This window comes from Hylobates moloch, unplaced genomic scaffold, assembly GCF_009828535.3.
Source record: "Hylobates moloch isolate HMO894 unplaced genomic scaffold, HMol_V3 SCAFFOLD_5, whole genome shotgun sequence".
Classification (NCBI taxonomy): Eukaryota; Metazoa; Chordata; class Mammalia; order Primates; family Hylobatidae; genus Hylobates; species Hylobates moloch.
In genome coordinates this window covers 78,270,572-78,294,460 of record NW_026652280.1, presented here as the reverse complement: position 1 = coordinate 78,294,460, position 23,889 = coordinate 78,270,572, and the positions used below count along the sequence as shown (strand labels likewise).

Here is a 23,889-nt window from a genome sequence, read left to right as displayed (position 1 = left end):
CCTTCTTCCCGGCGGCCGATCCCTCCTCCCCGCGGCTGGCCTGGCGGGGCGGGGACGCTGCGCGACGGTGGCTGATGCGGTAGCCGTGTGGGGCTCTCCGGGCGGCGACGGCGGCTCTCGTAGGCGGTTCCGGTCCTGTATCTCCAGGCGGCGGCGGCTCATGGCGGCGACGGAGCTGAGAGGAGTTGTGGGGCCAGGCCCGGCAGCCATTGCAGCACTTGGCGGCGGCGGCGCCGGTCCCCCACTGGTGGGAGGAGGCGGCGGCCGCGGAGATGCGGGGCCAGGCTCCGGGGCCGCGTCAGGGACGGTGGTCGCGGCGGCGGCGGGAGGCCCGGGCCCGGGGGCCGGGGGAGTGGCGGCGGCTGGCCCGGCCCCTGCGCCGCCGACTGGGGGCTCGGGCGGCTCGGGCGCTGGGGGTTCGGGCTCGGCTCGAGAGGGCTGGCTCTTCAAATGGACCAATTATATCAAAGGCTACCAGCGGCGGTGGTTCGTGCTGAGCAACGGGCTCCTGAGCTACTACAGGTAACTGCTTCCGGGGCGCCGTCGCTCACCTTGTCTCCCCAATCGCTGACAACAGTCCCAGCGCCCGCATTACCACCAGCCGGCACCGCAGCCAGGGTTGCCCCAGGCCCCTTTTCGTCATCTGTGCGGATTGACAGCCCAGGGGTCGGAGCCCACTGTCACGAAAGTGAAAAGCCCCTGGACGTGCACCTCCCCTCCCCTCGGGTTACCCACTTTTTGTGCCTTGTCTTCCCTTCGCTCCCAGCCTTTCCAGTCAGCAGTTGTATGGAGAGCGTCTGTTCTTCCATTGTATTTCCACCGCACATGGGTGCAATTATTAATTCTGCAAGCAAGGCACTGGTGTAGGTACTAAGGGAACACATACAGTAGAGCAAACCCGAGGCACTCCTCCCAAGGAACTTACAGTGGAAGTCCCAAGTTTTAGCTGTCAGTGCCCAGTCTCCAAAACTCAAGGTTATTCGTAGCTCTTGATGTGCCCGTCCTTGCTCCCTTCACATTCAGACACAAGGACATCACACACACAGGGTGACTTCGGTATTCCGTCCCCTTTCTGTCTTATCTCTCCAAGACTTTGCATATGCTTTCGCCACTGGACAGCCCAGAATGGAGATGTGCACCCCGGTGCTGCTTTTATTTTTGCTTGCCCCACCTCCTCCCGTAGAAATGATTAAGTGTTTTATCCGGTATTTCTGTGATTTTTTTGGTTAGTTAGGATTAACTTTTATTAAAAGAAGAATCCGTGCCTTTGGTATGATTATTTCTGTTCAACAAGGTTTATTTCGGACTGTTTAATACATATTTATGGTGACTCCTAACCTGGCCATCCCATAGCATGCTTTTGGGCTAAAATGGATAGAGGAGTTAAGATAGATGATTTGGGGACAGGGCGTAAACATTTCCTGAGGGCTGGACAATGTGTCTAGGTGTTTTATATACAGTATTTCATTACAGTATTTTGTTGACTCCCAACAACAACCCTAGGAGTTGGGAAATATTCCCATCTTACTGATGAGGAAAACAGACTTAGCATGGGCAACTTTCCCAAGGTTTTGGAGGAGTTGGGATTTGAAACTACTTCTGTTCACGCTAATCTAACCTAAAACTCAGGTTAGTGTTAAAGAATCAGTCAGTTACAGAGATAATTGCTTATCAATAGCAAGTAATTTTATGGATCATGCTTACTATGTGTATTTTATGCAAAAAGTGTAAAAGTCTCCTTTAAGGGATATTTAGCTTAATGACATTCCAATTGAAATATTTTTTTCCGGAGACCGTCCTCTTTGAGACCCAAAACACTGATGTTGAAGAGCAGCTTACTCTGTATTTCTTTTCCTTCACCAGGAATCATTCTGCTACCCAGAGAGGCTGAACAAGTCTCTTTTCCATCAACTCCACTGTATTGGCTCTTAGAGAATTTTGAGGAGAAATTGAAGGTGGGAGTTGGAGGTTGTTGGCAGGAACACATTTTTAGCTGTCCTCTTACAGAGCAAAATGCCTTAGCGCATCCTCACTGCTTAATCAGCAGTTGTGAATAATTGTGTATTTCATTTGCATTAGTGTATTCAGAATTGATTTTAATTATAACCCTTTCTAACTACTTATCCAGGACCATCCATTTAAACTTAGATTACAAATCTAAAATTTTAATTTCCCCAGATTTTTCTCTCATTCAAGTTCATGTTTTCCTGTTATTATTGACCATCATTTTAATGTTTAATTGATTTATATCCTGACTTGTGTCGCAAGTCAATATTAATACTGTTTTTGCATTTTCAAAAATTGTATATCACCTCAGGGCCTTCATATGTGGTCATTTCTCATCCGAGTTCTTACCAGATCCACTTTCCAGGCCAGTTGATTCTTTGATCAGTACTAGTGTTGATCAATAGTGATCTTAGACACTAAAATAATTTATATGTTGCTGTCTCTTTAAGTATTTGTTACCACTTTTAACTTCTCCCTTACAAGAGCTAGTGGTACCTGTCTGACTACATATAAAACTCCTTCCAAAACATACCAAACCACATATTGGGAAATACGCCATAGGCCTGCACTAGTCAACTTAGATGGTCCCACCTATAAACAAACCAGCGGGATCCAGAGTTATCAATCTGTGCACTACCTTCAAAATTGCACTGAAATACTTCCTATCAAGTATACTGGCAGTTTATTTTTTCCTGCAGGATTCTTCTGGTCCTCATCTTCCTCCAAGAATTATTTAGACAAGTTGTCATTCCTCCTGCTTTTCATACCTCCAAAACCTGCAGTTTCTTATATATGCTGTTTCCAAAATACTGTTTTCCTTTTAAGTGGGATTGTGTACTTCCTAGACCCATCCTCAGATGAGCTGTCCTAATAGGCCTTGGCAAACCACTTCCTTTACCTATCCTGGGCTTCCTTATGTACCCAGTTACTTAGATGTCCCATTACTTAAAACCTTATATAGAATCCTAGCTCTCCCAGAAACATTGTGACAGGCCATAGTATTAGTTTTCCTGGCTAGCTTCTAGAGATTGAATTACTATTTTAGCTAGCCTTTTCAGGGAAGAACTTTCTGGCCAGAAAATACCACCTAATATTGTAGTGCCTGAAGAAGCTATCTTGTACCCTGAGAGTCATGTCTTTCCAGCTTCTGCACTAATCATTTATAATCATAAGTGTATCTGCCCAAACCCAAGAGCTCCGAGATCAAGCCTGCCTTACTCCCAGAGTTCCTTGGTATTTTTTAAACTGCTACAGACTTTTTGTAATATGAGAAACTTCTTTAGTTTACAATGATGACCCAGGCAGAAGAGATTCCTAAGAAGTGGTTTCTGAAAAGCTCCAATAAGGAGGAATGTGGAGGAAGGTCCAAGTAGTATACTTGGAGTAGGAAACATGAGCGAGCTGGCCTGTCAGCTGTGCATCTGTAATTCAACCTGCATTATTCATAATGTAACTGAAGCTTGGGGGTGGGGACGTAAGAATAGAAAAAACGGATTCATGTTACAGTGTGGCAGGTGCAGGAGATGGAAAATGGCCCAGTCCATTGAGACCCCTCTGGCCTTCCCATACTATTCAAGTGTGCATTTGAGGAAGGAAGAACAGTTCATGTGAGAAATTGAACAACAACAAACCTGTCTTCCAGACTTTCTCAAATACACCAAACCTTATGGGGTGTGTGCCATTTCTGGCATGCAGGAATTCTGGATATGCCAGGTGTGTTTGGCTGCTTGACTCCACTGAAAGGGAAATGGCTCTGCTTTGTACTGTGGCAGTTGGCAAAGGACTTTGACCTCTGTGTTCCAATTTGGACAGGGAAAACTGCAGTCTCAACATGCAGGTTCCTGGGCATAACCAGCGGGTGGTAGGGAAATGACACAGTTTGTGTTAGACACTCGATTGTGCTAGAAGCTTGATATTTTATGTGAAGCTTGGTATTTTATGTGAAGTGTCTTATAGCTTGTCACCAAGTAATGCTGTAAAGTTCAAAAGTTAGTCTATTAATAGAACTGTCAGTCACTAGAGATTGGGAAAATTTTTACACCCAGTTCTCTGAGAGCAGATCTGCTGAATCTTTCCTAGCTATTAATAGATGGCTTAGGAGTTCCCACCAGTAGAGTATGGTGGACCTTAGGAATGAACATATTCCAGAAAGGTTAAAACACTTGGTGATTCCTTTTTACTTCCCCAGAAAGCTAGTTATTCTTATTTCGTATCATTTGAACCATAGCCAATATTTAATACTCTAAACATTTAAGGATGCTTTTTTTACACTTCTGCGATATAATTCTAAGCATGGTGTAACATTGGGCTGAGTTCTTATTTGGGCTGAGTTACAGTCAGGAGCGAGATGGTTTGGTATATATAAAATGGAGCTATTCTTAGGAAATGAGACTGTTGCATGAGGTTATAGGGCAATTTATAATTATAACTTGCTAAGTAAAAGATAATTCCTGACTGCAAAAGGGCATGAGGGAACTTACTGAGATGATAGAAATGTTCTACATCTTGATTGTGGTGATGGTTATGCACTTGTGTACGTTTGTCAAAACTCATTCAGTTGTACCTTTAAAATTGCTAAATTAACATTGCATGTAGTTATACCTCAGTATAGCCTATTTCTTTCTTTCTTTCTTTCTTTTTTTTTTTTTTTTTGAGACGGAGTTTCACTCTTGTTGCCCAAGCTGGAGTGCAATGCTGGGATCTCAGCTCACTGCAACCTCCGCCTCTTAGGTTCAAGCGATTCTCCTGCCTCAGCCTCCTGAGTAGCTGGAATTACAGGCACACGCCCCCACGCCTGGTTAATTTTTTGGATTTTTAGTAGAAACAGGGTTTCACCATGTTAGCCAGGCCGGTCTGGAACTCCTGACCTCAGGTGATCCGCCCACCTCAGCCTCCCAAAGTGCTGGGATTACAGGCGCCCGGCCTGTAAAGCCTATTTCTAAAAAGAAAATGGTAAGAGGGGCAGCAAAGCAAAAAAAAAAAAATCTGACTCAGAAACAACACTTACAGGCTCTGAAAGGAAATCCCCACTAATTGTTTCTTGAATTTTAGGAACCCGTTTGAGGGACTAGAACTTGCTGATTCCTAAGACTATCATATTTTCAGGGAGCTCAGAGTTATGAAAAGAAATGGAATGTGATAAAGATAAACCGTCAATTTTCTGTTTAAATTGTCTTTGTCTTGTTATTACAGATCAAAGGCAGAAATGAGACATACCTGCCGTGGTACCATCAACCTCGCCACAGCCAACATCACCGTGGAGGACTCCTGCAACTTCATCATTTCCAATGGGGGTGCTCAGACCTACCATCTGAAAGCTAGTTCAGAAGTTGAGCGGCAGCGCTGGGTGACGGCCCTGGAACTGGCCAAGGCCAAAGCTGTGAAGATGCTGGCAGAGTCAGGTCAGGAGCAAAGAACACCTGCCTGGGGAACTTTCTGTTTGCCCCTTTTATGCACAGATTTTGTTTGTCATCATTATGCTTTGTCATTTGATTATCACCTATTTCCTAGAGGTCTCAAGCTTCTCATCTTCATGCAGTATTTCTGCTGGAGTGATGGTTCTCAACCAGGGTTGATTCTCTTCCCCAGGGGACATTTGGCAGTGTCTGGAGACATTGTTGGTTGTCACAGCTAAGGGAGGGAGGTGCTATGGCATCTAGAGAGTAGAGGCCTGGGATGCTGCTGAACCTCCTATAATATACCAAACAGTTGCCAAAACAAAGAATTATCTGGCCAAGGTTGAAAAATTCTGTCCTAGAGGCATGACAGTTGTTCTTTTGCCTTTTAATTGGCTACCTTAAAATTTTGAGAAATAATTATTTTATTGGTGGGTCAGTCTTGGGAATATTATACCTCAGAATTTGGATTTATTCATGATACCTTCTTTTTCTCCTGATACCTTCTTACTTAACTCTTTGTTAGTTAAGTTGAAACAATTTTAGGAGACTACCAAAAACTGTAAATGTGATATTTTCTATGAAAAATCTTCATTTTGCTGCATTAGTTAACTAAAAGGAGCAATCAAGTTATGTTTTGATTATTCTTCAAGGAAAATGGTAGGATTTTCCGCTGATATATTGATAGTTTAATCATACTGAGCTTGTTTACCTAGAACTGACCAAGATGGTCATCTGCTGACTTTGTTATATTATCCCGTCATTTCCCATACTGTATGTTCATTCATCAGTGAAAGGAGAATTCATTGGTTTGTAAATTGTTTGGTAGTAAGTTATGTTTTGACTTTGGCCCCATCTCTCTGTCTAGCAGAAAGGACAGGTCTTTTCTCTTTTTTTTTTTTTTCTTGCTTTCAGTGCCGATGTTAGTTCCTCTAAAGGAAGTGACACTGCTAGAAAAGCACTTTGCAGTTACAAAGTGTTGAGTGTGAGAGGTACAACATAGCTTCTGTACTTGACTTATTATTGGAGAGCTATTTAAAGTGAGTTTTTGCATTCTTTTCATGGTGGCTTTAGTCATAAAGTTTCTGAGCTCTCTTTCAGAAGACAAATTAATGGCCTTTTTTTGTGATGTGGACTTTGTCTACAAAATGCTAGACTGTGATTCTCAACTCATTTAATATAGGTCCCATCAGTCACCTATCAGATGATAGTGGATTTGCAGTAATAGTTAGCTTGGACTAGATAGGAATCCTCAAGCTAGAGTTAAAGAGCTCAGTAATTAATTCCCAATTCCAAGAGCCTTTCAGCTTTTCCATTCTGTCTTGTAGGTCAGTGGTTTTCAAACTTCAGTGTGTGTCAGTTACCTGGGCAGCTTATTAGAAAGGCAGATTCCTGGGCTTTGCCTCACACCAGCTAAATGAAAGTCTCTAGGGGTGGGCCTAGAGACTCTGCCCCTTTAAGAAGGACCTGGGGTGTTTGTGGTGCAGGTGATCTGTGGACCACACTATAGAGTAACCATCTGGTAATGGCAAGTTTTCAGTGAGTCAGAATGCACACAGCATGAGGAATGTTGGTTTGTTTCTGGACAGAGTAGGTAGGGTTCCAACTCTCACTCCTGGCTCTGGAATCATATAACCTTTCTTTTCATTCCTGCAGATGAATCAGGAGATGAAGAGTCTGTCTCACAAACTGACAAGACTGAGCTGCAGAATACGCTTCGGACCCTCTCCAGCAAAGTAGAGGACTTGAGCACGTGCAATGACTTGATAGCTAAGCATGGCACAGCTCTGCAGCGTTCCCTCAGTGAGCTGGAGTCCCTGAAGTTGCCTGCTGAGAGCAATGAAAAGATCAAACAGGTCAACGAACGAGCCACACTATTTAGGATAACATCCAATGCCATGATCAACGTGAGTGTAGATGGTGTCTGTTGCTTTTTGATTCATTCCCTCTTTGAAACATAATTTTCCCCAAATGCCTAAAAATTGTAATTGATAAAGCACAGAACATTAGGGCCTGCTTCACTGCTCAAGGGCTTTAAGTTACATTGTTTACTGCATGAAATAGAACAGGCTGTACAGATTGAATGACTTTCATGCTCTGCTCAAGTGATCAGGAGGTCTTTGCTTCAGCTGGGAATCAGGAGTCCAGGGTTCCCTCACTGACTGCTCTGCAACCACTAGGACATCTGATCAGTATTAGCTGAGTCCCTTAATTTCTCTAGGTCGTGATTTTATTTATTTATTTATTTATGTATTTATTTATTTTTTGTCTCATTTCATCTGTTGGAACTAAAAGATCTCCCTGAGTCCCTTCCATTGTCATGTTCTTTGAGCTTTAAGTTAGAGTCATCTCCTTACTTTACTAATGCATTCAGGCATAAAGGGTGGTAAGTGGAGGCTAGATCAGGTACTAGTGAGAACCTTATAATACTAGTTATTCCCATCTTTAGTCCTTGAATTCAAGGATAATTTTGGTGATAAGACAAAATATTCAACTTTGGGCACCTTTCTTTAAAAAGAGTGGTAAAACTTCAGCCTCCTTATGACTCCTAACTTGGGTGGCTGTTGTTGGTTTGCAGAACATTTTAGCTGCTTGGGTACAAGACTCTGAGTAAACAGAGCACCCCTGGTATTACCGATGTATTGATACATATGAAATGAATACATGGTTTAAACAGTGCTGCTTTTCCTCTACTGATTCTCGCCTGGCAGGTTGTTTTAGTTACCTTCTGCATAAAAACATTCAAAGGCATTTCATAAGTGAGAAGCGTACTCTGTGAGAAATTATGCGGGGTAGATTTTTTTTTTTCCTAATTAAATGGGGTGAAATTACCTCTCTAGTGCCAGACTTTCCCATGACCATGGGAAAGTATCATTTTTCTCATTTAACCCCTTTCTTACTTAATAGAAAGTTGGATAAACTTTATTTTAACATCGTTTTTCTGATGTGTTTAACACGTCGCTCAGTGCTGTGATTCACAGAAGGTAAAAAGACAAATTACATTCTCCACTTAGGGACTGCAGGAAGATTATCTCCTAGGACTGACCAGTCAGCCAGTCATGGTGCTTGTGTTTCTCATGTCTGGTCATGTATTCCTGGAGACTCTGTGTCTGGTTTTCCAGTCCCCTTGTGATCAGGAAAACCTCATTAAGTCATACAGTCAATTAAATAGTAAATACGTATACTTTTTAAATAAAACAACTTGGCACAATGGTCTCCTGAGAGTGAATGCCACCTTCTATCCAAATCAGGTGAACACCCCAATCTATAATTTTTTTTTTACCCTGATGTAAAAATTTTGCTAAGTAAAGCATCCCTTTATAAAACTAAAACTTTAGTTTCAATTTTTGTCTTGAAAATATACTCATCTTTGTTCCTTGGGGAAATTCTTCCCTAAGTTCTAAGCGTCCAGAGTTTATGTTAAAGGGAATGATCTCTTGGAAGTCAGAGGTGAGTTCTGTTTTCATTCTTTACTCTCTTGTTGCACTGCCTGTGCCCTTTTCCTAGCCAGTTATTGCTTAAAATACACTTTTTTATCCCTGTGTTGTTTCCTTTGTACCTTTTAGATGATACTAGCAAGGCCTTAAGTATAATACACATGTTAAAAATTAACATGCTAGAGCATCACAGCTCTAAACGGGCAAAGTTGTATCAAAGGAAGAATATGTTTCACTCAACTACTTCTTTAAAAATTAATTTAATTTTTGATTCGAAGGGCACACGTGCAGGTTTGTTACATAGGTATACTGCGTGATGCTGAGGTTTGGGCTTCTGATTATCCCGTTGCCCAAGTCGTGAACGTAGTACTCAACAGGTAGTTTTTCAACCTTTGGTTCTCTTCCTCCCCACTTTTGGAATCCCTAGTGTTTATTGTTTCTATCTTTGTGTTGGTGTGTACCCAATGTTTAGCTCCCACTTGTAAATGAGAAGATGTATTTTTTTTTTTCTGTATCTGCATTAATTCACTTAGGATATTGGCCTCCAGCTGCATTCATGTTGCTGCAAAGGACATGATATTGTTCTTTTTTATGGCCGCTTCAGTTTTCTTGACTGCTTAGGATAGAGCTTTTCTAACTGTCTAAGTGAATCTGACCAGAGAAGTAAATTTGACACTTTTAGTATATTCATCTGCCATCTATTGAGCATGAGCTGTGTTCCACGAACTGTGCTAGTGGATATTGCTGAGGGCAGATATGGTCCGTGTCCTCAGGAAGATCACTATTTAGTGAGGGATGGAGAATTAAAGGGATCATTATGGACTATGCTAAGTGACTTGATAGAAATGAGCACAGGCTGCTATGCTATAGCACTTTGGAAGTATTTGGCTCAGACTAGGAAATTTCTCTAATTTCCTCAACTAAATTCTGAAGGAGCAGTGAGAGTCTTCCTATGAAGAAAGGCAAGCTAGAGCTTGGGGCCTGGAGTCCCAACTGCCTCCATGACCTATGTATGTAACTTGAGGCAACCTGCATCCTGTCCAACTGCCTGTATGACCTATGTGTGTAACTTGGGGCAACCTGCATCCTCTGTGACATCAATTCTTTATCTGTAAATGGTAATGATACTAGTAGATACTTCAAAGGCTTGTCGAAAGGCTTTTGTCAGATAATTGATGTGAGGCGCTCAGCAAAGTGCCTGACATATGATTGTCTCTGGCAAATTTTAATTACAGTGAGTATTACTAAAAGGGAATGAGGCCAGGCACGGTGGCTCACACCTGTAATCCCAGCACTTTGTGAGGCCGAGTCAAGTGGATCACCTGAGGTCAGGAGTTCGAGACCAGCCTGGCTAACACGGTGAAACCCCATCTTTACTAAAAGAAATTAAAAAATTAGCCAGACATGGTGACTGAGGCATAAGAATCACTTGAACCCAGGAGGTGGAGGTTGCAGTGAGCTGAGATCGCACCACTGCACTCTGTAGCCTGGGCGAGAAAGCGAGACTCTGTCTCAAAAATAAATAAATAAATAAATAAATGAAATAAAAGGGAATGAGGGAGAAGCTTTGATCCAGGTAGTGGTATGGGATACTCAGATCCATCCCTTTCCCCAAAGTCTGGGAACTGCTGGTAATTGACTATTAGTTGAGCAAGGAAGTAGCTAGCATGAGGCTTGGGAGGAGTTAATTGTGAGGGAAGGGGTGCAGATCATACCAACTAAGCTTGGTAGTAGTGGATTAGAAGATGAGACCAATTTTGATGCAGTCATAATTTTTTTCTTTTTTCTTGAGACAGAGTCTCGCTTTGTCACCCAGGCTGGAGTGCAATAGTGTGATCTCAGCTCACTGTAACCTCTGCCTCCCGGGTTCAAGCAGTTCTCCTGCCTCAGCCTCCCAAGTAGCTGAGACTACAGGCGCACACCACCACGCCTGGCTAATTTTTTGTGTTTTTTAGTAGAGATGGGGTTTCACCATCTTGGCCAGGCTGGTCTTGAACTCCTGACCTTGTGATCCACCTGCCTAGGCCTCCCAAAGTGCTGGGATTACAGACATGAGCCACTGTGCTCGGCCTTTTTCTTTTCTTTTCTTTTTTTTTTTTTAGAGACAGAGTATTGCTCTCTCACCCAGGCTGGAGTGCAGTGACACCATCATAGCTTACTGCAGCCTTGAGCACCCAGGCTCAAGTGAGTCGCAATCCTCAGCCTCCTGAGTAGCTGGGACTACAGGCAGAGCTGCTACACTCAACTTTTTTTTTTGAGACAGTCTTGCTTTGTCACCCAGGCTGGAGTGCAGTGCACAATCTTGGTTCACTGTAACCTCCGCCTCCCGGGTTCAAGCAATTCTTCTACCTCATCCTCCCAAGTAGCTGGGACTACAAGCGCACATCACCATGCCTGGCTAATTTTTGTATTTTCAGTAGAGATGGAGTTTCGCTATGTTGGCCAGGCTGGTCTCAGACACCTAACCTCGGGTGATTTGCCTGCCTCGGCCTCCCAAAGTGCTGGGATTAAAGATGTGAGCCACTATACCCAGCCTGTTTTTTAAATTTTTATATCTTTTTTTAATTTTTATATAGAGATGGGGTCTTGTATGTTGTCCAGGCTGGTCCCAAACTCCTGGTCTCAGGTACTCCTGTCTTGGCCTTCCAAAGTGTTTTACATACGTGAGCTACCATGCCCAGCTTATAATTATAATAACTAACACCTTATTGAATGTTTATTGTGAGCCTAATATGGTTCTAAGTGCTTATGTGTAAAACAACAACTCTTTGAGGCAGTTACTCTATTGTTATTATTTGTTTATGGAAAAGGAAGATGAGGCACAGAGAGGTTAAATAACTTACCCATATTTGTACAGCTAGATAGTGGGATGGATCTGTGATTTGAGCCCCACCAGTCCAACTCCAGAGTGTGCACTCTGTACTGTTTCTGAGTATGGAGGATGGAAAGACATGTACAGATTTTTAAAATATTAAAGAAGAATCAATAGGACTTGATAACTGGCTGTGAGGAAGGAAGCAAAAGTAAGAGAAGGATGCCCCTTAATTTTCTGGCTTGGACAACTGGGAGGGCCCTGAAAGTTGGATTGCGGAACATCAAAGGGAAAAGCAGAGACAACATAGGAAACTGATGAGGCTGGGTGTGGTGCCTCACACCTGTAGTCCCAGGTGTGGATCACTTGAGCCTGGGAGTTGAAAGATTAGCCTGAGCAACATGGCAGAATCCCACCTCTATATTAACTACAAAAATTAGCTGGGCATTGTGGCTCATGCCTGTAGTCCCAACTACTTGGGAGGCTCAGGTAGGAGGATCACTGGAACTTGGGAGGTTGAGGCTGCAGTGAGCCATGATTGTGCCACTGCACTCCAGCCTGGGTGACAGAGCAAGAACATGTCTCAGAAAAAAACGGAAGGTGATGAGTTCACTTTGGGATGTGTTAATTTAGAAGTTACTTTGAGCTGTTGAATAGGGAGTTGGATATTCTATTCTGAATCTCAGTAAGTGCTGGGCTAGAATTACTGATTTAGTAGCCATTAGCCTATAGGCAGTGGTTGAAACCATGGGAGTAAATATCCTGTTTACCTTTTAGCTTCTCTGTAACAGGGAATAGATTTTTAAGCTTACATTTCTTGCCTCCTTCCTTTATTTATTAAGCAAACTTTATCAGGTCCCTATTATGTACAGAGCAACTAAATTAGTAGCTGGAGATCTATATATGAATAAGCTCAAAAATGTGTCTTTAAATTGCATATGATCCATCTGGAGAGATAGAAAATCAGTCACGATACTGCTGTGCATGTGTAAAATAGAAGTTTGTGCAAAATGCAATGGAAATGTAGAGAAGAGACTGGCTGCTTATGAGACTGGTGGGGAGATGTCACAAAGTAACATTTGCCATAGATCTTTTTTTTTTTTTTTTTTTTGAGACGGAGTCTCACTCTGTCGCCCAGGCTGGAGTGCAGTGGCGCAATCTCGGCTCACTGCAAGCTCCGCCTCCCGGGTTCACGCCATTCTGCCTCAGCCTCTCCGAGTAGCTGGGACTACAGGCGCCCGCCACCACGCCCGGCAAATTTTTTTGTATTTTTAGTAGAGACGGGGTTTCACCGTGGTCTCGATCTCCTGACCTCGTGATCCACCCGCCTCGGCCTCCCAAAGTGCTGGGATTACAAGCATGAGCCACCGCGCCCGGCCTGCCATAGATCTTAAAGAAAGATTTGCCCTTTCTTAGAAACAGGGGATAGGGATGGACATTCTAGGTAGAGTGAATAGCATATGCTGAGGTAGGCAGGCCTGAAAGAAATCTGTGTCCACGGCTGGGCACGGTGGCTCATGCCTGTAATCCCAACACTTTGAGAGGCTGAGATGGGTAGATGACTTGAGTCCATGAGTTCGATACTAGTCTGGGTAACATGGCAAAATCCCATCTCTACAAAACACAAAAATTAGCCGGCCATGGTGGTATATATCTATAGTCCCAACTGCTCAGCGGGGCTAAGGTAGGAGGATCACCTGAGCCCCACGAGGTTGAGGCTGCAGTGAGCTGTGATCTGCACTCTACTCCAGCCTGTGCCAGAAATCTGTGTGCAAGAAATGGTGAGCAGTTCAGTATGGCTGCATTGTAGGGTGCAGTGCTAAGTACACCTGCCTGGCGAGGAGAATACAAGGCAGGTGATGGCCGTATTGTGAAGGTCTCTTTATGTTCATAACCAGTAGTTAGTATTTGATCCTCATGTTAGTGGGGAGCCAGTGGAGGGACTTGATGTAATCATATTTGTGGGTTTTTTCTCTAAATCTCTTCTTTGATTTTTGAAGTAGGCTTCTAATATTTTTCTTTTTAACCCTTCTTCCTGCACACTGAGGGCTCCTAATTTTTAAGGTCAGTTGTTTCTCTTAGTGACCAAAATAAAAGCCAAATGAGTTTCCCCATACTTGGTCTGCCTCAGTGTAGATTCTCTGTTCTCAGTGTCTGAATTCCTTAGCTTTCAGTCACTTGAGTTTAGTCAAGAATTTGTTGAAAGCAGTTATCCTGTATGTGCTCTCATCCTTCTTTCAGTCAGCAGTTCTCTACTTTTGGTGCAGTTCACATACCTGCTCTTTTTGATGTTGCCCCAAATACTTTGTCTAGGTTTACTGCTCACTTGGCGTTTGTTTGGTTCTCGTGACCAGGAAAGTGTAAAAGAACCATGACAACCGTATTTACTTTTTTTCTAGGTTTGACCTTGATTTCAGCATGGAGCTAGCTGTCCCTGATACCTTGGCATAAAAGGGAAAGTCTTTCATTGTAATTTGCCAGTTAAAAGTTCCCAGAATAAGGTTACTCAATGGGCCTGCAGAAGCCTGAGGGGAAACTCTGACTAGTTGAGGTGACACAGTCAACGCTTTCTCCATACAGGCCTGCAGAGATTTCCTCATGTTAGCCCAGACCCATAGTAAAAAATGGCAAAAGTCACTACAGTACGAAAGAGACCAGCGTATCCGACTGGAAGAGACCCTCGAGCAGCTGGCAAAGCAGCATAATCACCTGGAGAGGGCCTTCCGAGGAGCCACGGTGCTGCCGGCAAACACTCCTGGCAATGTGGGTTCTGGTAAAGGTAAGACACTTAGCTCTCAGGTAGCCTGTTATAAGGTGAGCCAGATGGTTTTCTGCAGTTGATAGGAGAACTCCAAACTCTCCACAGTCAATGACTCATGTGAAATGGAATTGGAACCCATTGATTTATTCTGGATTTTCCACTGCTTTCTACCATTTTTTGCTGTGTTTGTGGTTAGTATTTAAAAGAACTTGCTATATCAGACATTTGGTAAAGATAACCAAAGTCAACAAATGGGGCTTTTCTTCTTGTAGATCAGTGCTGCTCTGGCAAAGGGGATATGAGTGATGAAGATGACGAGAATGAATTTTTTGATGCGCCTGAGATCATCACCATGCCTGAAAATTTGGGCCACAAGTAAGTTATCCTTGATTGTTGAAGAAAATAAACATATCTTCACCACCGTTTTTTACCATCATATTTTAACCATCAAAAGGTTAAAAACATTTCAGTGAGAGTATTACAATTGTCAATATTGAATCTGGGCCCTTTTCCCTTTTTTTTTTTTGTCTCAAGATCTGTTTGTAGAATGGGCCCTTTTTCTTAAGTGAAAAAGTGTCAGTTTTTTTACATAAACAAATTCTCCAGAGATATTTAAATTCATTCCTATTCTAAATGTCATCATTCGATCACCCATCAATAAGTTTATACAGTGTACTTGGCATTCTGCTTTGTAAATAAATATCCAGGACCAAACTCTAGTTCTGGTCTTTGTTCTAATTCTCCTGTGTTTCTTATCCGTACAGACGTACTGGCAGCAATATCAGTGGAGCAAGCAGTGACATCAGCCTTGATGAACAGGTAACTCTTATATGGGAGATGTCAGAGGTGAGGACGTGGGTTGTGATTCTCAAGGATTTTTTTTTTTTTTTTTTTTATGAAGTGCTAAGAGAAACTGATTTTTTTTTTCTTTTTTTAGCACGGGGGAAGGGAAGGTTATAAATACCAGGTTTTCTGTTCTTTGTGGGTGGTTGAATGGCTTTGTTTTGCTCTCAGTACAAGCATCAGCTGGAGGAGACCAAAAAGGAAAAGAGAACCAGAATACCATACAAGCCAAACTATAGCCTCAATTTATGGAGCATCATGAAGAACTGCATTGGAAAAGAACTCTCTAAGATCCCCATGCCGGTAAGGTTCTTGCACACTGGAGCTGCTGCCAGGAGTTCCTCTCAAGCCTCAGTGGGAAGAGTGCTGATATGACAGCCCCACCCACTTGTGAGGCAGTTTGTGGCATGGTCTTTTTTACCTTTATAGTCATAAACTGTTCCATAAATTTAGCTGCTTTAATTTTGGCTCTGGATCTGATATGTTCCCAGATCACCTAGAATCAGATGTGTATGTTCAGTAACAGTTATTTTTGAGCAGATTCCTATGCTAGATGCACTGGGGACATGCAAAGATAAATACATCATAGTTTCTATTTTCAAGAAGCATGTAGTTTAAAAGAGACACATGAAAACAGGTAGAAAATATTATTTTCTGTGATAGTATTATGGAAAGTACGACACAGACAAAGGCTTAGGGAACACAGAAGCAAAAATCGTTCATTCAAACCAGAAAGATGACCATCCCCATGGCAAGGATGGTGTTTGGGCTGACCTCCCTGCCCCGTCATGTCTTCCTCCAGTCTGTCTACACTGTTGTCTAAGTGATTTTTGAAAAATGGCCAATGTAGTCATGTCAGTCCTCAGCTGAAAATCCTTTACTGGATCTTCATTGCTTTCATCATAGTCCAGATACCTTAGGGGGGCTTGGTAACTCCTCCCCATGGGCAAGGCTCCACCCCACACATCCTGAGTTCTAGTCATTAGGATTTCCTTCAGGCATCCTGTCCTTTCCCTCAGGGCATTTGTACACACTGCTCTTTCTGCCTAGACTTTTGTCAGTTCCCTATCAACACTTGCTACTTTTTTTCTGCTGTGGCTAATACCCATTTCTTCAGGATGCAGCTATAGTGTGTCTTTTTCAGCAAACCTCCTCCAGTGCATCCTGTCAGGATGAAATGTCTCCCCTTTGTGTTCCAACAAGTGTTCCACTGTTGTTGGTGTAAACAGTGTGTATCACTGCTTGTTCATTTCACAAGCATTTTCTGGGTGCCTACTATTTGCCTGTTGTTGTGCTAGTTTTCAGTTAGGTATAGAAGATATAGGTTCACTTTATTAAAGAAACAAATTCATGGGGCCAACTGTGGGGTTGGGGAGGCAAAAAAAAAAAAAAAATTCAAAATATATCAGTTTAAGCCAGGGGTCATCACACTAAGGCCCTCAGGCCAACTCTGGCTACCATCTAAGAAGCTTAACAGTTTGTGATGTGAAAATTAGATGAAATTCAGTTGTTAACGTCCATGACATTTTATAGGAGCACAGTGATACTCTTTCATTTACGTATCATCTGCAGCTGCTTTCATCCTACAACAGCAGTGTTAAGTGGTTGTGACAAAGACCATATGGCCCTCAAAGCCTAAATATTTACTATCCAGCCCTTTGCAGAAAAAGCTGTCAACCTCTGCCTTAAACAAATGTTGGCTTAACTCATTATTGTGTTCAAGCCCAGAAGTAGGTGGTCCAGGGCTGGTGCCATACTCTATGGTGTCAGAGCCAGGCTTCTTTCTGTCCTGGGGCTCTGCTGCCTTTGGCCTCAGTCCGCAGGCCCAAAGTGGCCGCTCCAGCTTGAGTCATCAGAGCCTTATTCCAGCTAGCCGGAAAATGGAAAAAGAGGAAAGGCTGTACCATTTAAGGGTGCATCCTGGCTGGGTGCGGTGGCTCATGCGTGTAATCCCAGCACTTTGGGAGGCCAAGGCAGGTGTATCACTTGAGGTCAGGAGTTCAAGACCAGCCTGGGCAAAATGGTGAAACCCTGTCTCTACTAAAAATACAAAAATTAAATGGGCATGGTGGTGCACACCTCTAGTCCCACATACTCGGGAGGGTGATGCAGGAGAATTGCTTGAACCCAGGAGGCAGAGGTTGCAGTGAGCTGAGATCGCACCACTGTACTCCAGCCTGGGTGACAGAGCTAGACTCTGTCTCAAAAAACCAAGAAGATGCTTCCTGGAAGTTGCATAAATCACTATCACTTAAATCCATGTGGCTAAAACTTAGCTATATGGCCACAGTTAGCTGGAGAGAAGGCTAGAAATGAAGACTTCTGTTCTGGATGGAATGGCCTTGTGAAAAATTAAGAGTTCTATCAGTTGTAGAAGAAGGGAAGAATGGATAGTGGGGATGAGCGAGTGGCTACAGGTTTTGTCCACAGCCAGCTACTTAGCATACAAAAATACAGAAGGCATTCTCCCTACCCTATTGAAGCTATGGACCAATGTGTGGTTTCTGCCTCTTCATAGACTGCGTTTCTTGTGATCAGGGGCTACGTCTTGATGGTGTTTATGACCTTCATGCTTAGCCCTGTGCCTGGCTTGTATAAATCATTTAGCAGATGTCGAAGTAATTAATTAACTGGGTCTTGGAAAACAAATAGGTTTATGTACAAATACGTAGAATTGTTAGAGAAGTGTTGGGCTGGGTGCAACCCAACACTTGGGAGCCTGAGGCAGGAGGACTGCTTGAGCCCAAGACTTCAAGACCAGTCTGGGCAACATGGGGAGACCCTGTCTCTAAAATAATAAAAAGTTCGGCTGGGCACAGTGGCTCATGCCTGTAATCCTAGCACTTTGGGAGGCCAAGGTGGGTGGATTGTCTGAGCTCAGGAGTTCGAGACCAGCCTAGGCAACATGATGAAACCCTGTCTCTACTAAAATAGAAAAAATTGGCAGGGCATGGTGGCACGAGCCTGTAGTCCCAGCTACTCAGGATGCTGAGGCATGAGAATGGCTTGAACCCCGGAGGCAGAGGCTGTAGTGAGTTGAGATGGTGCCACTACATTCCAGCCTTGACGACAAGCGAGACTCTCTCTCAAAACAAAATAATAATAATAATGATAATAAGTTAGCCAGCATGGTTGTGTGTGCCTGTAGTCCTAACTACTTGGGAGGCTGAGGTGGGAGGATCACTTGAGACCGGGAGGTTGAGGCTACAGTAAGCCATGATCTCACCACTGCACTCCAGCCTGGGCGAGAGCAAGACCGTGTCTCAAAAGAAAAAAACGTTGACCTTCGGATAAGAAAAGGCCATGAGTAGCCTTAGGATAAACCTAAAATAATAATTAGTTTATTGGGGGCTTGAAAAGAAACCCCACTTGCCTGGAGTATTAGGTGCCTTGAATGGAGTAGTGGGAAAGTGGACTGGAAAGACATGTCATTGCAGTCTCAGAAATGTAGTTCCTGCTTAGGAACAGCTTCTGGTGCCATGCGCGGTGGCCCACACCTGTAATCCCAGCACTTTGGGAGGCTGAGGCAGGCGGATCACTTGAGGTCAGGAGTTCGAGACCAGCCTGGCCAACATCTCTCTAAAAATGTAAAAATTAGCCGGGCATGTTGGCGCGCGCCTGTAATCCTAGCTACTTGGGAGGCTGAGGCAGGAGAAGTGCTTGAATCTGGGAGGTGGAGGTTGCAGTGAGCCAAGATCGTGCCACTGCACTCCAGCCTGGGCGACAGAGTGAGACTCCGTCTCAAAAAAAACAAAAAACAAAAAAGAAATAGCTTCTGGGTCTAGGTGACTTCTCTGTCCTCCTTTACCATTAGTTCCTTGTTGATCTTGCCTTTAAGAATGTACAGTCGTGTACCTGTTTGCCCGCAGATCAAGTCCTCACCCTTCCCCTACTCTAGGCTGTGACGCAGGAAAACTAATCCCTCTAGGAAGTGTTTTTTCAGGCTTCCGTGGCTACTGGAGTCTGGCTGGGCTTCACTAATGCAAGATACCAGTAGGAGGTTATAGCCGTGGGAAGTCTCTTCCTCTATGCCCTCTTGAGTGGTGCTCTGGCAGCACCTATGTGGCTCTAGTTTTCACTGGACAAGCCTCCCCTGCCTTGATGTTCTACGTTCTCCTGATCCTCCTCTCTTGGACCCCCACCTCTGGGTTGTAGTAATACTACTGCTTCTCCCCATCTCTCCACCCTACCGATGGTTATGGCTTCCTGCTGCTGCTAATCTCTGGGTTGTCTTTTTTTTTTTTTGGCTGCCCAATTTTTCATCAGCCGTATAGCTCCCTGCTTCCTTCTACTTTAAATACTCAGACTCATTTGTTTCCCTGTTTGGCTTTTGAGTAATAAAATGACCATCATAAGAAGCTTGGCACTTTTGGAGAAACTGGTTGTTGATGGGCAAGGCTGTGTGTGTGTGTGAAAAGCAGTGATAGCAATGTGCTGATTCTAGTCCCATGCACTGTTGGTATGTCTAGTACCACCAGTGGAGTATACTGCCTGTCCCCAGTTTTCCTCAAAATGTATGGAAATGTTACTTCATATTGCGTAAAATTCTGCCACTGACAGATTTTATTGAGTGTAGTTAATAAGTGCCCTCCTTAAAAAGAATCGAGGGTTAGGGCTGTTGCAGCTCGCCACCCCCCTCAGTGTGCATTTGTGTCATCATACTGCTTGTCTCTCAGTGTAGGGGAAGTCTCTCATCATACTGCGTGTCTCTCAGTGTAGGGAAGAGGGCTCTGGAGTATGGCACACTGTTTTGGTAGGTCCTATTTCTCAAAGGATGAGTGTTGTTGGTCCTGTGGCTCTGTGTTCACTGGAAAATGTTCACAGAGAAACATTTGGGATATTTCTCAGAGAAAAAGGCTCTAGTTTATGAATTTTATTTTATTTACTTATTTTTTATTTATTTATTTATTTATTTTTAGTCAGGGTCTCGCTCTGTTGCCCAGGCTGGAGTGCAGTGGCATGATCTTGGCTCACTGCAACCTCTGCTTCCTGGGCTCAAGCCATCATCCCACCTTAGCCTCCCAAGTAACTGAGACTACAGGTGCATGCCACCCACCCTGCTAATTTTTGTGTTTTTTTATAGATATGGGGTTTTGCCATGTTTCCCAGGCTGGTCTCAAACTGTTGAGCACAAGCAATCCACTCGCCTCAGCCTCCCAAAGTGCTAGGATTGTAAGCATGAGCCACCACATGCAGCCAAGTTTGTTACTTTTAAAAATGTATGAATGTATAGAAACAAACTGAAAATGTTAATAGTGGTGATCTCATTTCAAGAAAATTTTTTCCTTGATACTTTGTTTTCAAAGTTTTTTACAGTTAAAAATTACACGATATTAATTTCACGATTGAGCGGGGATAGCAAATATTAGGGTAATATGTAGCTCAGAGATTGGTGGGTAGGAGGGTGAACAAAAATGCCAAAAGAGATGGAACATCAGAAAGAAAAGTGTTGTGTTTTTTTTGTTTGTTTAAGTAAAGTGTTGCTTAAGGCCAGAGCCATTCACTAAAAAGGGAATTTTTTCTTTCTTCTTTTGTTCTCGGGACTTAGAACTCAGGCTAATAATATTTAGACTTGTTCATCTATATTGTTAATTAAATAAGCTTTATGGACTAACTTGGGAACGTGACTTGTTTTATAGTGAATTTTTACATAGTAAAATCATTTAAAATTTCAAAGTTAATTTAGAAGCTGACTTTTTTGGGGAGTAGATGGGTGGGGAGCAGATGGGTGGGGAGCATGAACAATGTTTCTCACTCCCTACCCCTCCACTCCCCAAAAAAGTCAGCTTCTCTTGTTCACTTCTCTGTATCCAGTGGGTAGCATAGGGTCTGGCACACATGGGTACTCAATAAATACTTGTGGAATGAGTAAGTGAATAAATGAATGAATGAACATCTCCCCCAACAGAAGCCCCCAATCCCTGGCACACACACGTAAACACATACATGCTTGCTTTATCCAGTACTTGGTCGCCTTAAGCTGGCTTCAAAATTAGAAAGGCAAGAGCATGCACAACCCCTTCTCAACCCCCATCATGAGCAGTTCACTCCCAGAAACACAATTATCCAGCCTCAGAGGAGAAATCAGAATCCTGGCCTGATGCAGAACTGAACTGAGATTTAGCAATTGTTTTGTCCAGGGTGGAAGCTAACTTTTATAACTAGTCAGGATACAGCTGTACTTATAATTTACTACTATTTCTTTCATTCTCCAAGAATTTTAAATACCTGATTTCCTCTCTGGGTATACTTGTACAAATACATTGCATTTCTTTTTTTAAAAACTTATTCATCCAACACCTATTTGATGATAGTCTTCTGTGGGCCAGGCACTGATGGATCTTGGGTATGTAGCACTCAACAGAAGAGGCATGGTTTCCATCTCAAAGAGCTTACAGTTAGTGAAATGAAAACAGTGATTTCTGCCACTCACAGACATGAACAGTTGACAAGGAGAATGGGTTGTTTGCGGGTTAAATATTAGCGCTGCTCTACTGAGCAAAGCCCTCTTTTCCCAGTGATTTATTTCCTCAACTGCAAAAAAATTAAACTGTTTCTTGTAGATGAGTGGGCATAGTTTTTATATCTGTTCTTTTCCTTACAGGTAAACTTTAATGAGCCCTTGTCCATGCTTCAGCGCCTTACTGAAGATCTGGAATACCATGAGCTGTTAGACCGAGCTGCAAAATGTGAGAATTCTCTAGAACAGCTCTGTTATGTTGCAGCTTTCACCGTGTCGTCCTACTCCACTACTGTCTTCCGCACCAGTAAGCCATTCAACCCACTGCTTGGAGAGACCTTTGAGCTGGACCGATTAGAGGAGAATGGGTACCGATCCCTCTGTGAGCAGGTAAAGGAGTCTCAGGACCATAATGCATTTCCTTTCTGAAGAAAGAGATGATTTTTTGGTTAATCCCTTGGGTCTTATATTTGCAGAAATTCTAGTCCCTGTCATCCCAGCTTTTATTCTTTTTCTTCAGAACTTCAGCATTGGAGACCCTGGAGGTTCTGGGATTCACCTACTGTTGTGGGTGTGAAGTGTGAATTTTGGGTGTTTCTCACCAATTTACAGGCAGTATCTTTTCCTTTTCCTTTCTGCCTTCTTAATTTGAACCTGATTTCTTCAAGGTGAGTCATCATCCCCCTGCTGCTGCGCACCATGCTGAGTCCAAAAATGGCTGGACATTGCGTCAGGAAATCAAAATCACCAGCAAGTTTCGAGGCAAATACCTCTCCATTATGCCCCTCGGTAAGGTTACTATCTTTGTCAGAATTAATGCTCCTGGAATGAAAGGTTTTCTGGCACGATGGAGGAGGTCACTGGCTCAAGAGTCAGGAGACAGGAGGTCTGATTCAGGCACTGACCCTCGCTAACTGGCTTTGGGCAGGTATTTACCTTTTCAGCTATCAAATGAGTGTGGAGGCCAGAAACTCTTTAAGGACCCATCTAGTCCTAAATTCTTTATCCTCTTAGCTATATTTAATGCATCTCTAAGCACTATTTAGAACACAAATTCTAGCATGCATTAAAAAAAAATTCTCTTAACTGGTGGTGTTTTCTTCCTTACTTTAGCAATCGGGTTCTCTCTGTAAATCAGAACTCATGATCCCAAGATTAGGTTTCTCAGCTAATCCTTCTGCTTTCTCCTCTCCTTCCTCCCTTTTCCTCTACCTGATGGGTTAGGTATCATTTATGTAATGGCTGAATTCTAGGTCAGTGAAACTTTATTTTAAAAAGATCTTACTTGGGGCTGGGCACAGTGCCTCACCCCTGTAATCCTAGCACTTTGGGAGACCAAGGTGGACAGATTGTCTGAGCTCTGGAGTTCAAGACTAGCCTGGGCAACATGGTGAAACTCCGTCTTTACTAAGAATACAAAAAAAATTAGCTGGGTATGGTGGTGCACGCCTGTAGTCTCAGCCACTCGGGAGGCTGAGGCACAAGAATTGCTTAAACCCGGGAGGCGGAGGTTGCAGTGAGCTGAGATTGCACCATTGCACTCCAGCCTGGACTGTAGAGTGAAACTCTTATCTCAAAAAAAAAAGAAAGAAAAACCCAAAAAACCAAAACTCTTATTAGATTACAAGTTAATTTTGTGTCAGGATCAGTCCTGGGAATGGAATCCTAGTATACAATGTTAGAGAGCCTATACCTTAGAAGAAATCCAATTATTCAAAAAGTGTGGTAGAGCTTCTCAATGCTTTCTTGAACTAGAGCAACCATGTTTGTCCAAGTGTGTACTGAAGCGTAAAAGCTGCTCTACAGAAAGAGATCAAAGCACAATGCAGTTAGAGAAACCAAGTAGCTCCCAAGAGACAGAGCTGACCATAACTCCCTGAGCTCCTGGTGGCTTTCCATTTCCAGGTTCTAGTCTTTCACGAGGTATAGCTACAGTTCTTAAATATTGCAATATAGACTGCTTCTTTAATGAATTCACCTTTGCTCAGAAACACAAATGCAGCAAACATAGTGCAAACTAGAAATTAGCCAGAAAAAAAGTTCATAAATGTTTTGTAACATATGTAAAGGGAGAAAAGAAATTGCAGTGTTACCTCTAATTTCATGGTTAATATGCAGAAGGTCCCTAAACGAAAAGGAGACTAAGTGACACATCAGTTTTGATCTTTACCAAG

The 23,889-nt window shown here is 43.1% G+C and overlaps 1 protein-coding gene across 3 annotated transcripts in view; it reads left to right on the top strand.

The window, feature by feature from the left end:
* Positions 1-39: 39 nt before the first annotated feature.
* OSBP (oxysterol binding protein) overlaps positions 40-23,889 on the top strand; it is a 40,439-nt gene continuing 16,589 nt past the window's right edge. The window contains exons 1-9 of one of the 3 annotated variants that reach the window (XM_032152962.2): positions 40-522; positions 5,200-5,408; positions 7,059-7,309; positions 14,232-14,430; positions 14,685-14,787; positions 15,177-15,231; positions 15,427-15,558; positions 21,860-22,105; positions 22,384-22,504. In XM_032152962.2, coding sequence (XP_032008853.1) covers positions 161-522; positions 5,200-5,408; positions 7,059-7,309; positions 14,232-14,430; positions 14,685-14,787; positions 15,177-15,231; positions 15,427-15,558; positions 21,860-22,105; positions 22,384-22,504 — 1,678 coding nt within the window. In that variant the 5' untranslated portion in view covers positions 40-160. Of the gene's footprint in view, positions 523-570; positions 864-1,938; positions 1,956-5,199; positions 5,409-7,058; positions 7,310-14,231; positions 14,431-14,684; positions 14,788-15,176; positions 15,232-15,426; positions 15,559-21,859; positions 22,106-22,383; positions 22,505-23,889 lie in introns of those variants that run through there. The other 2 variants (XM_058438725.1, XM_058438726.1) reach the window with 2 other exon arrangements.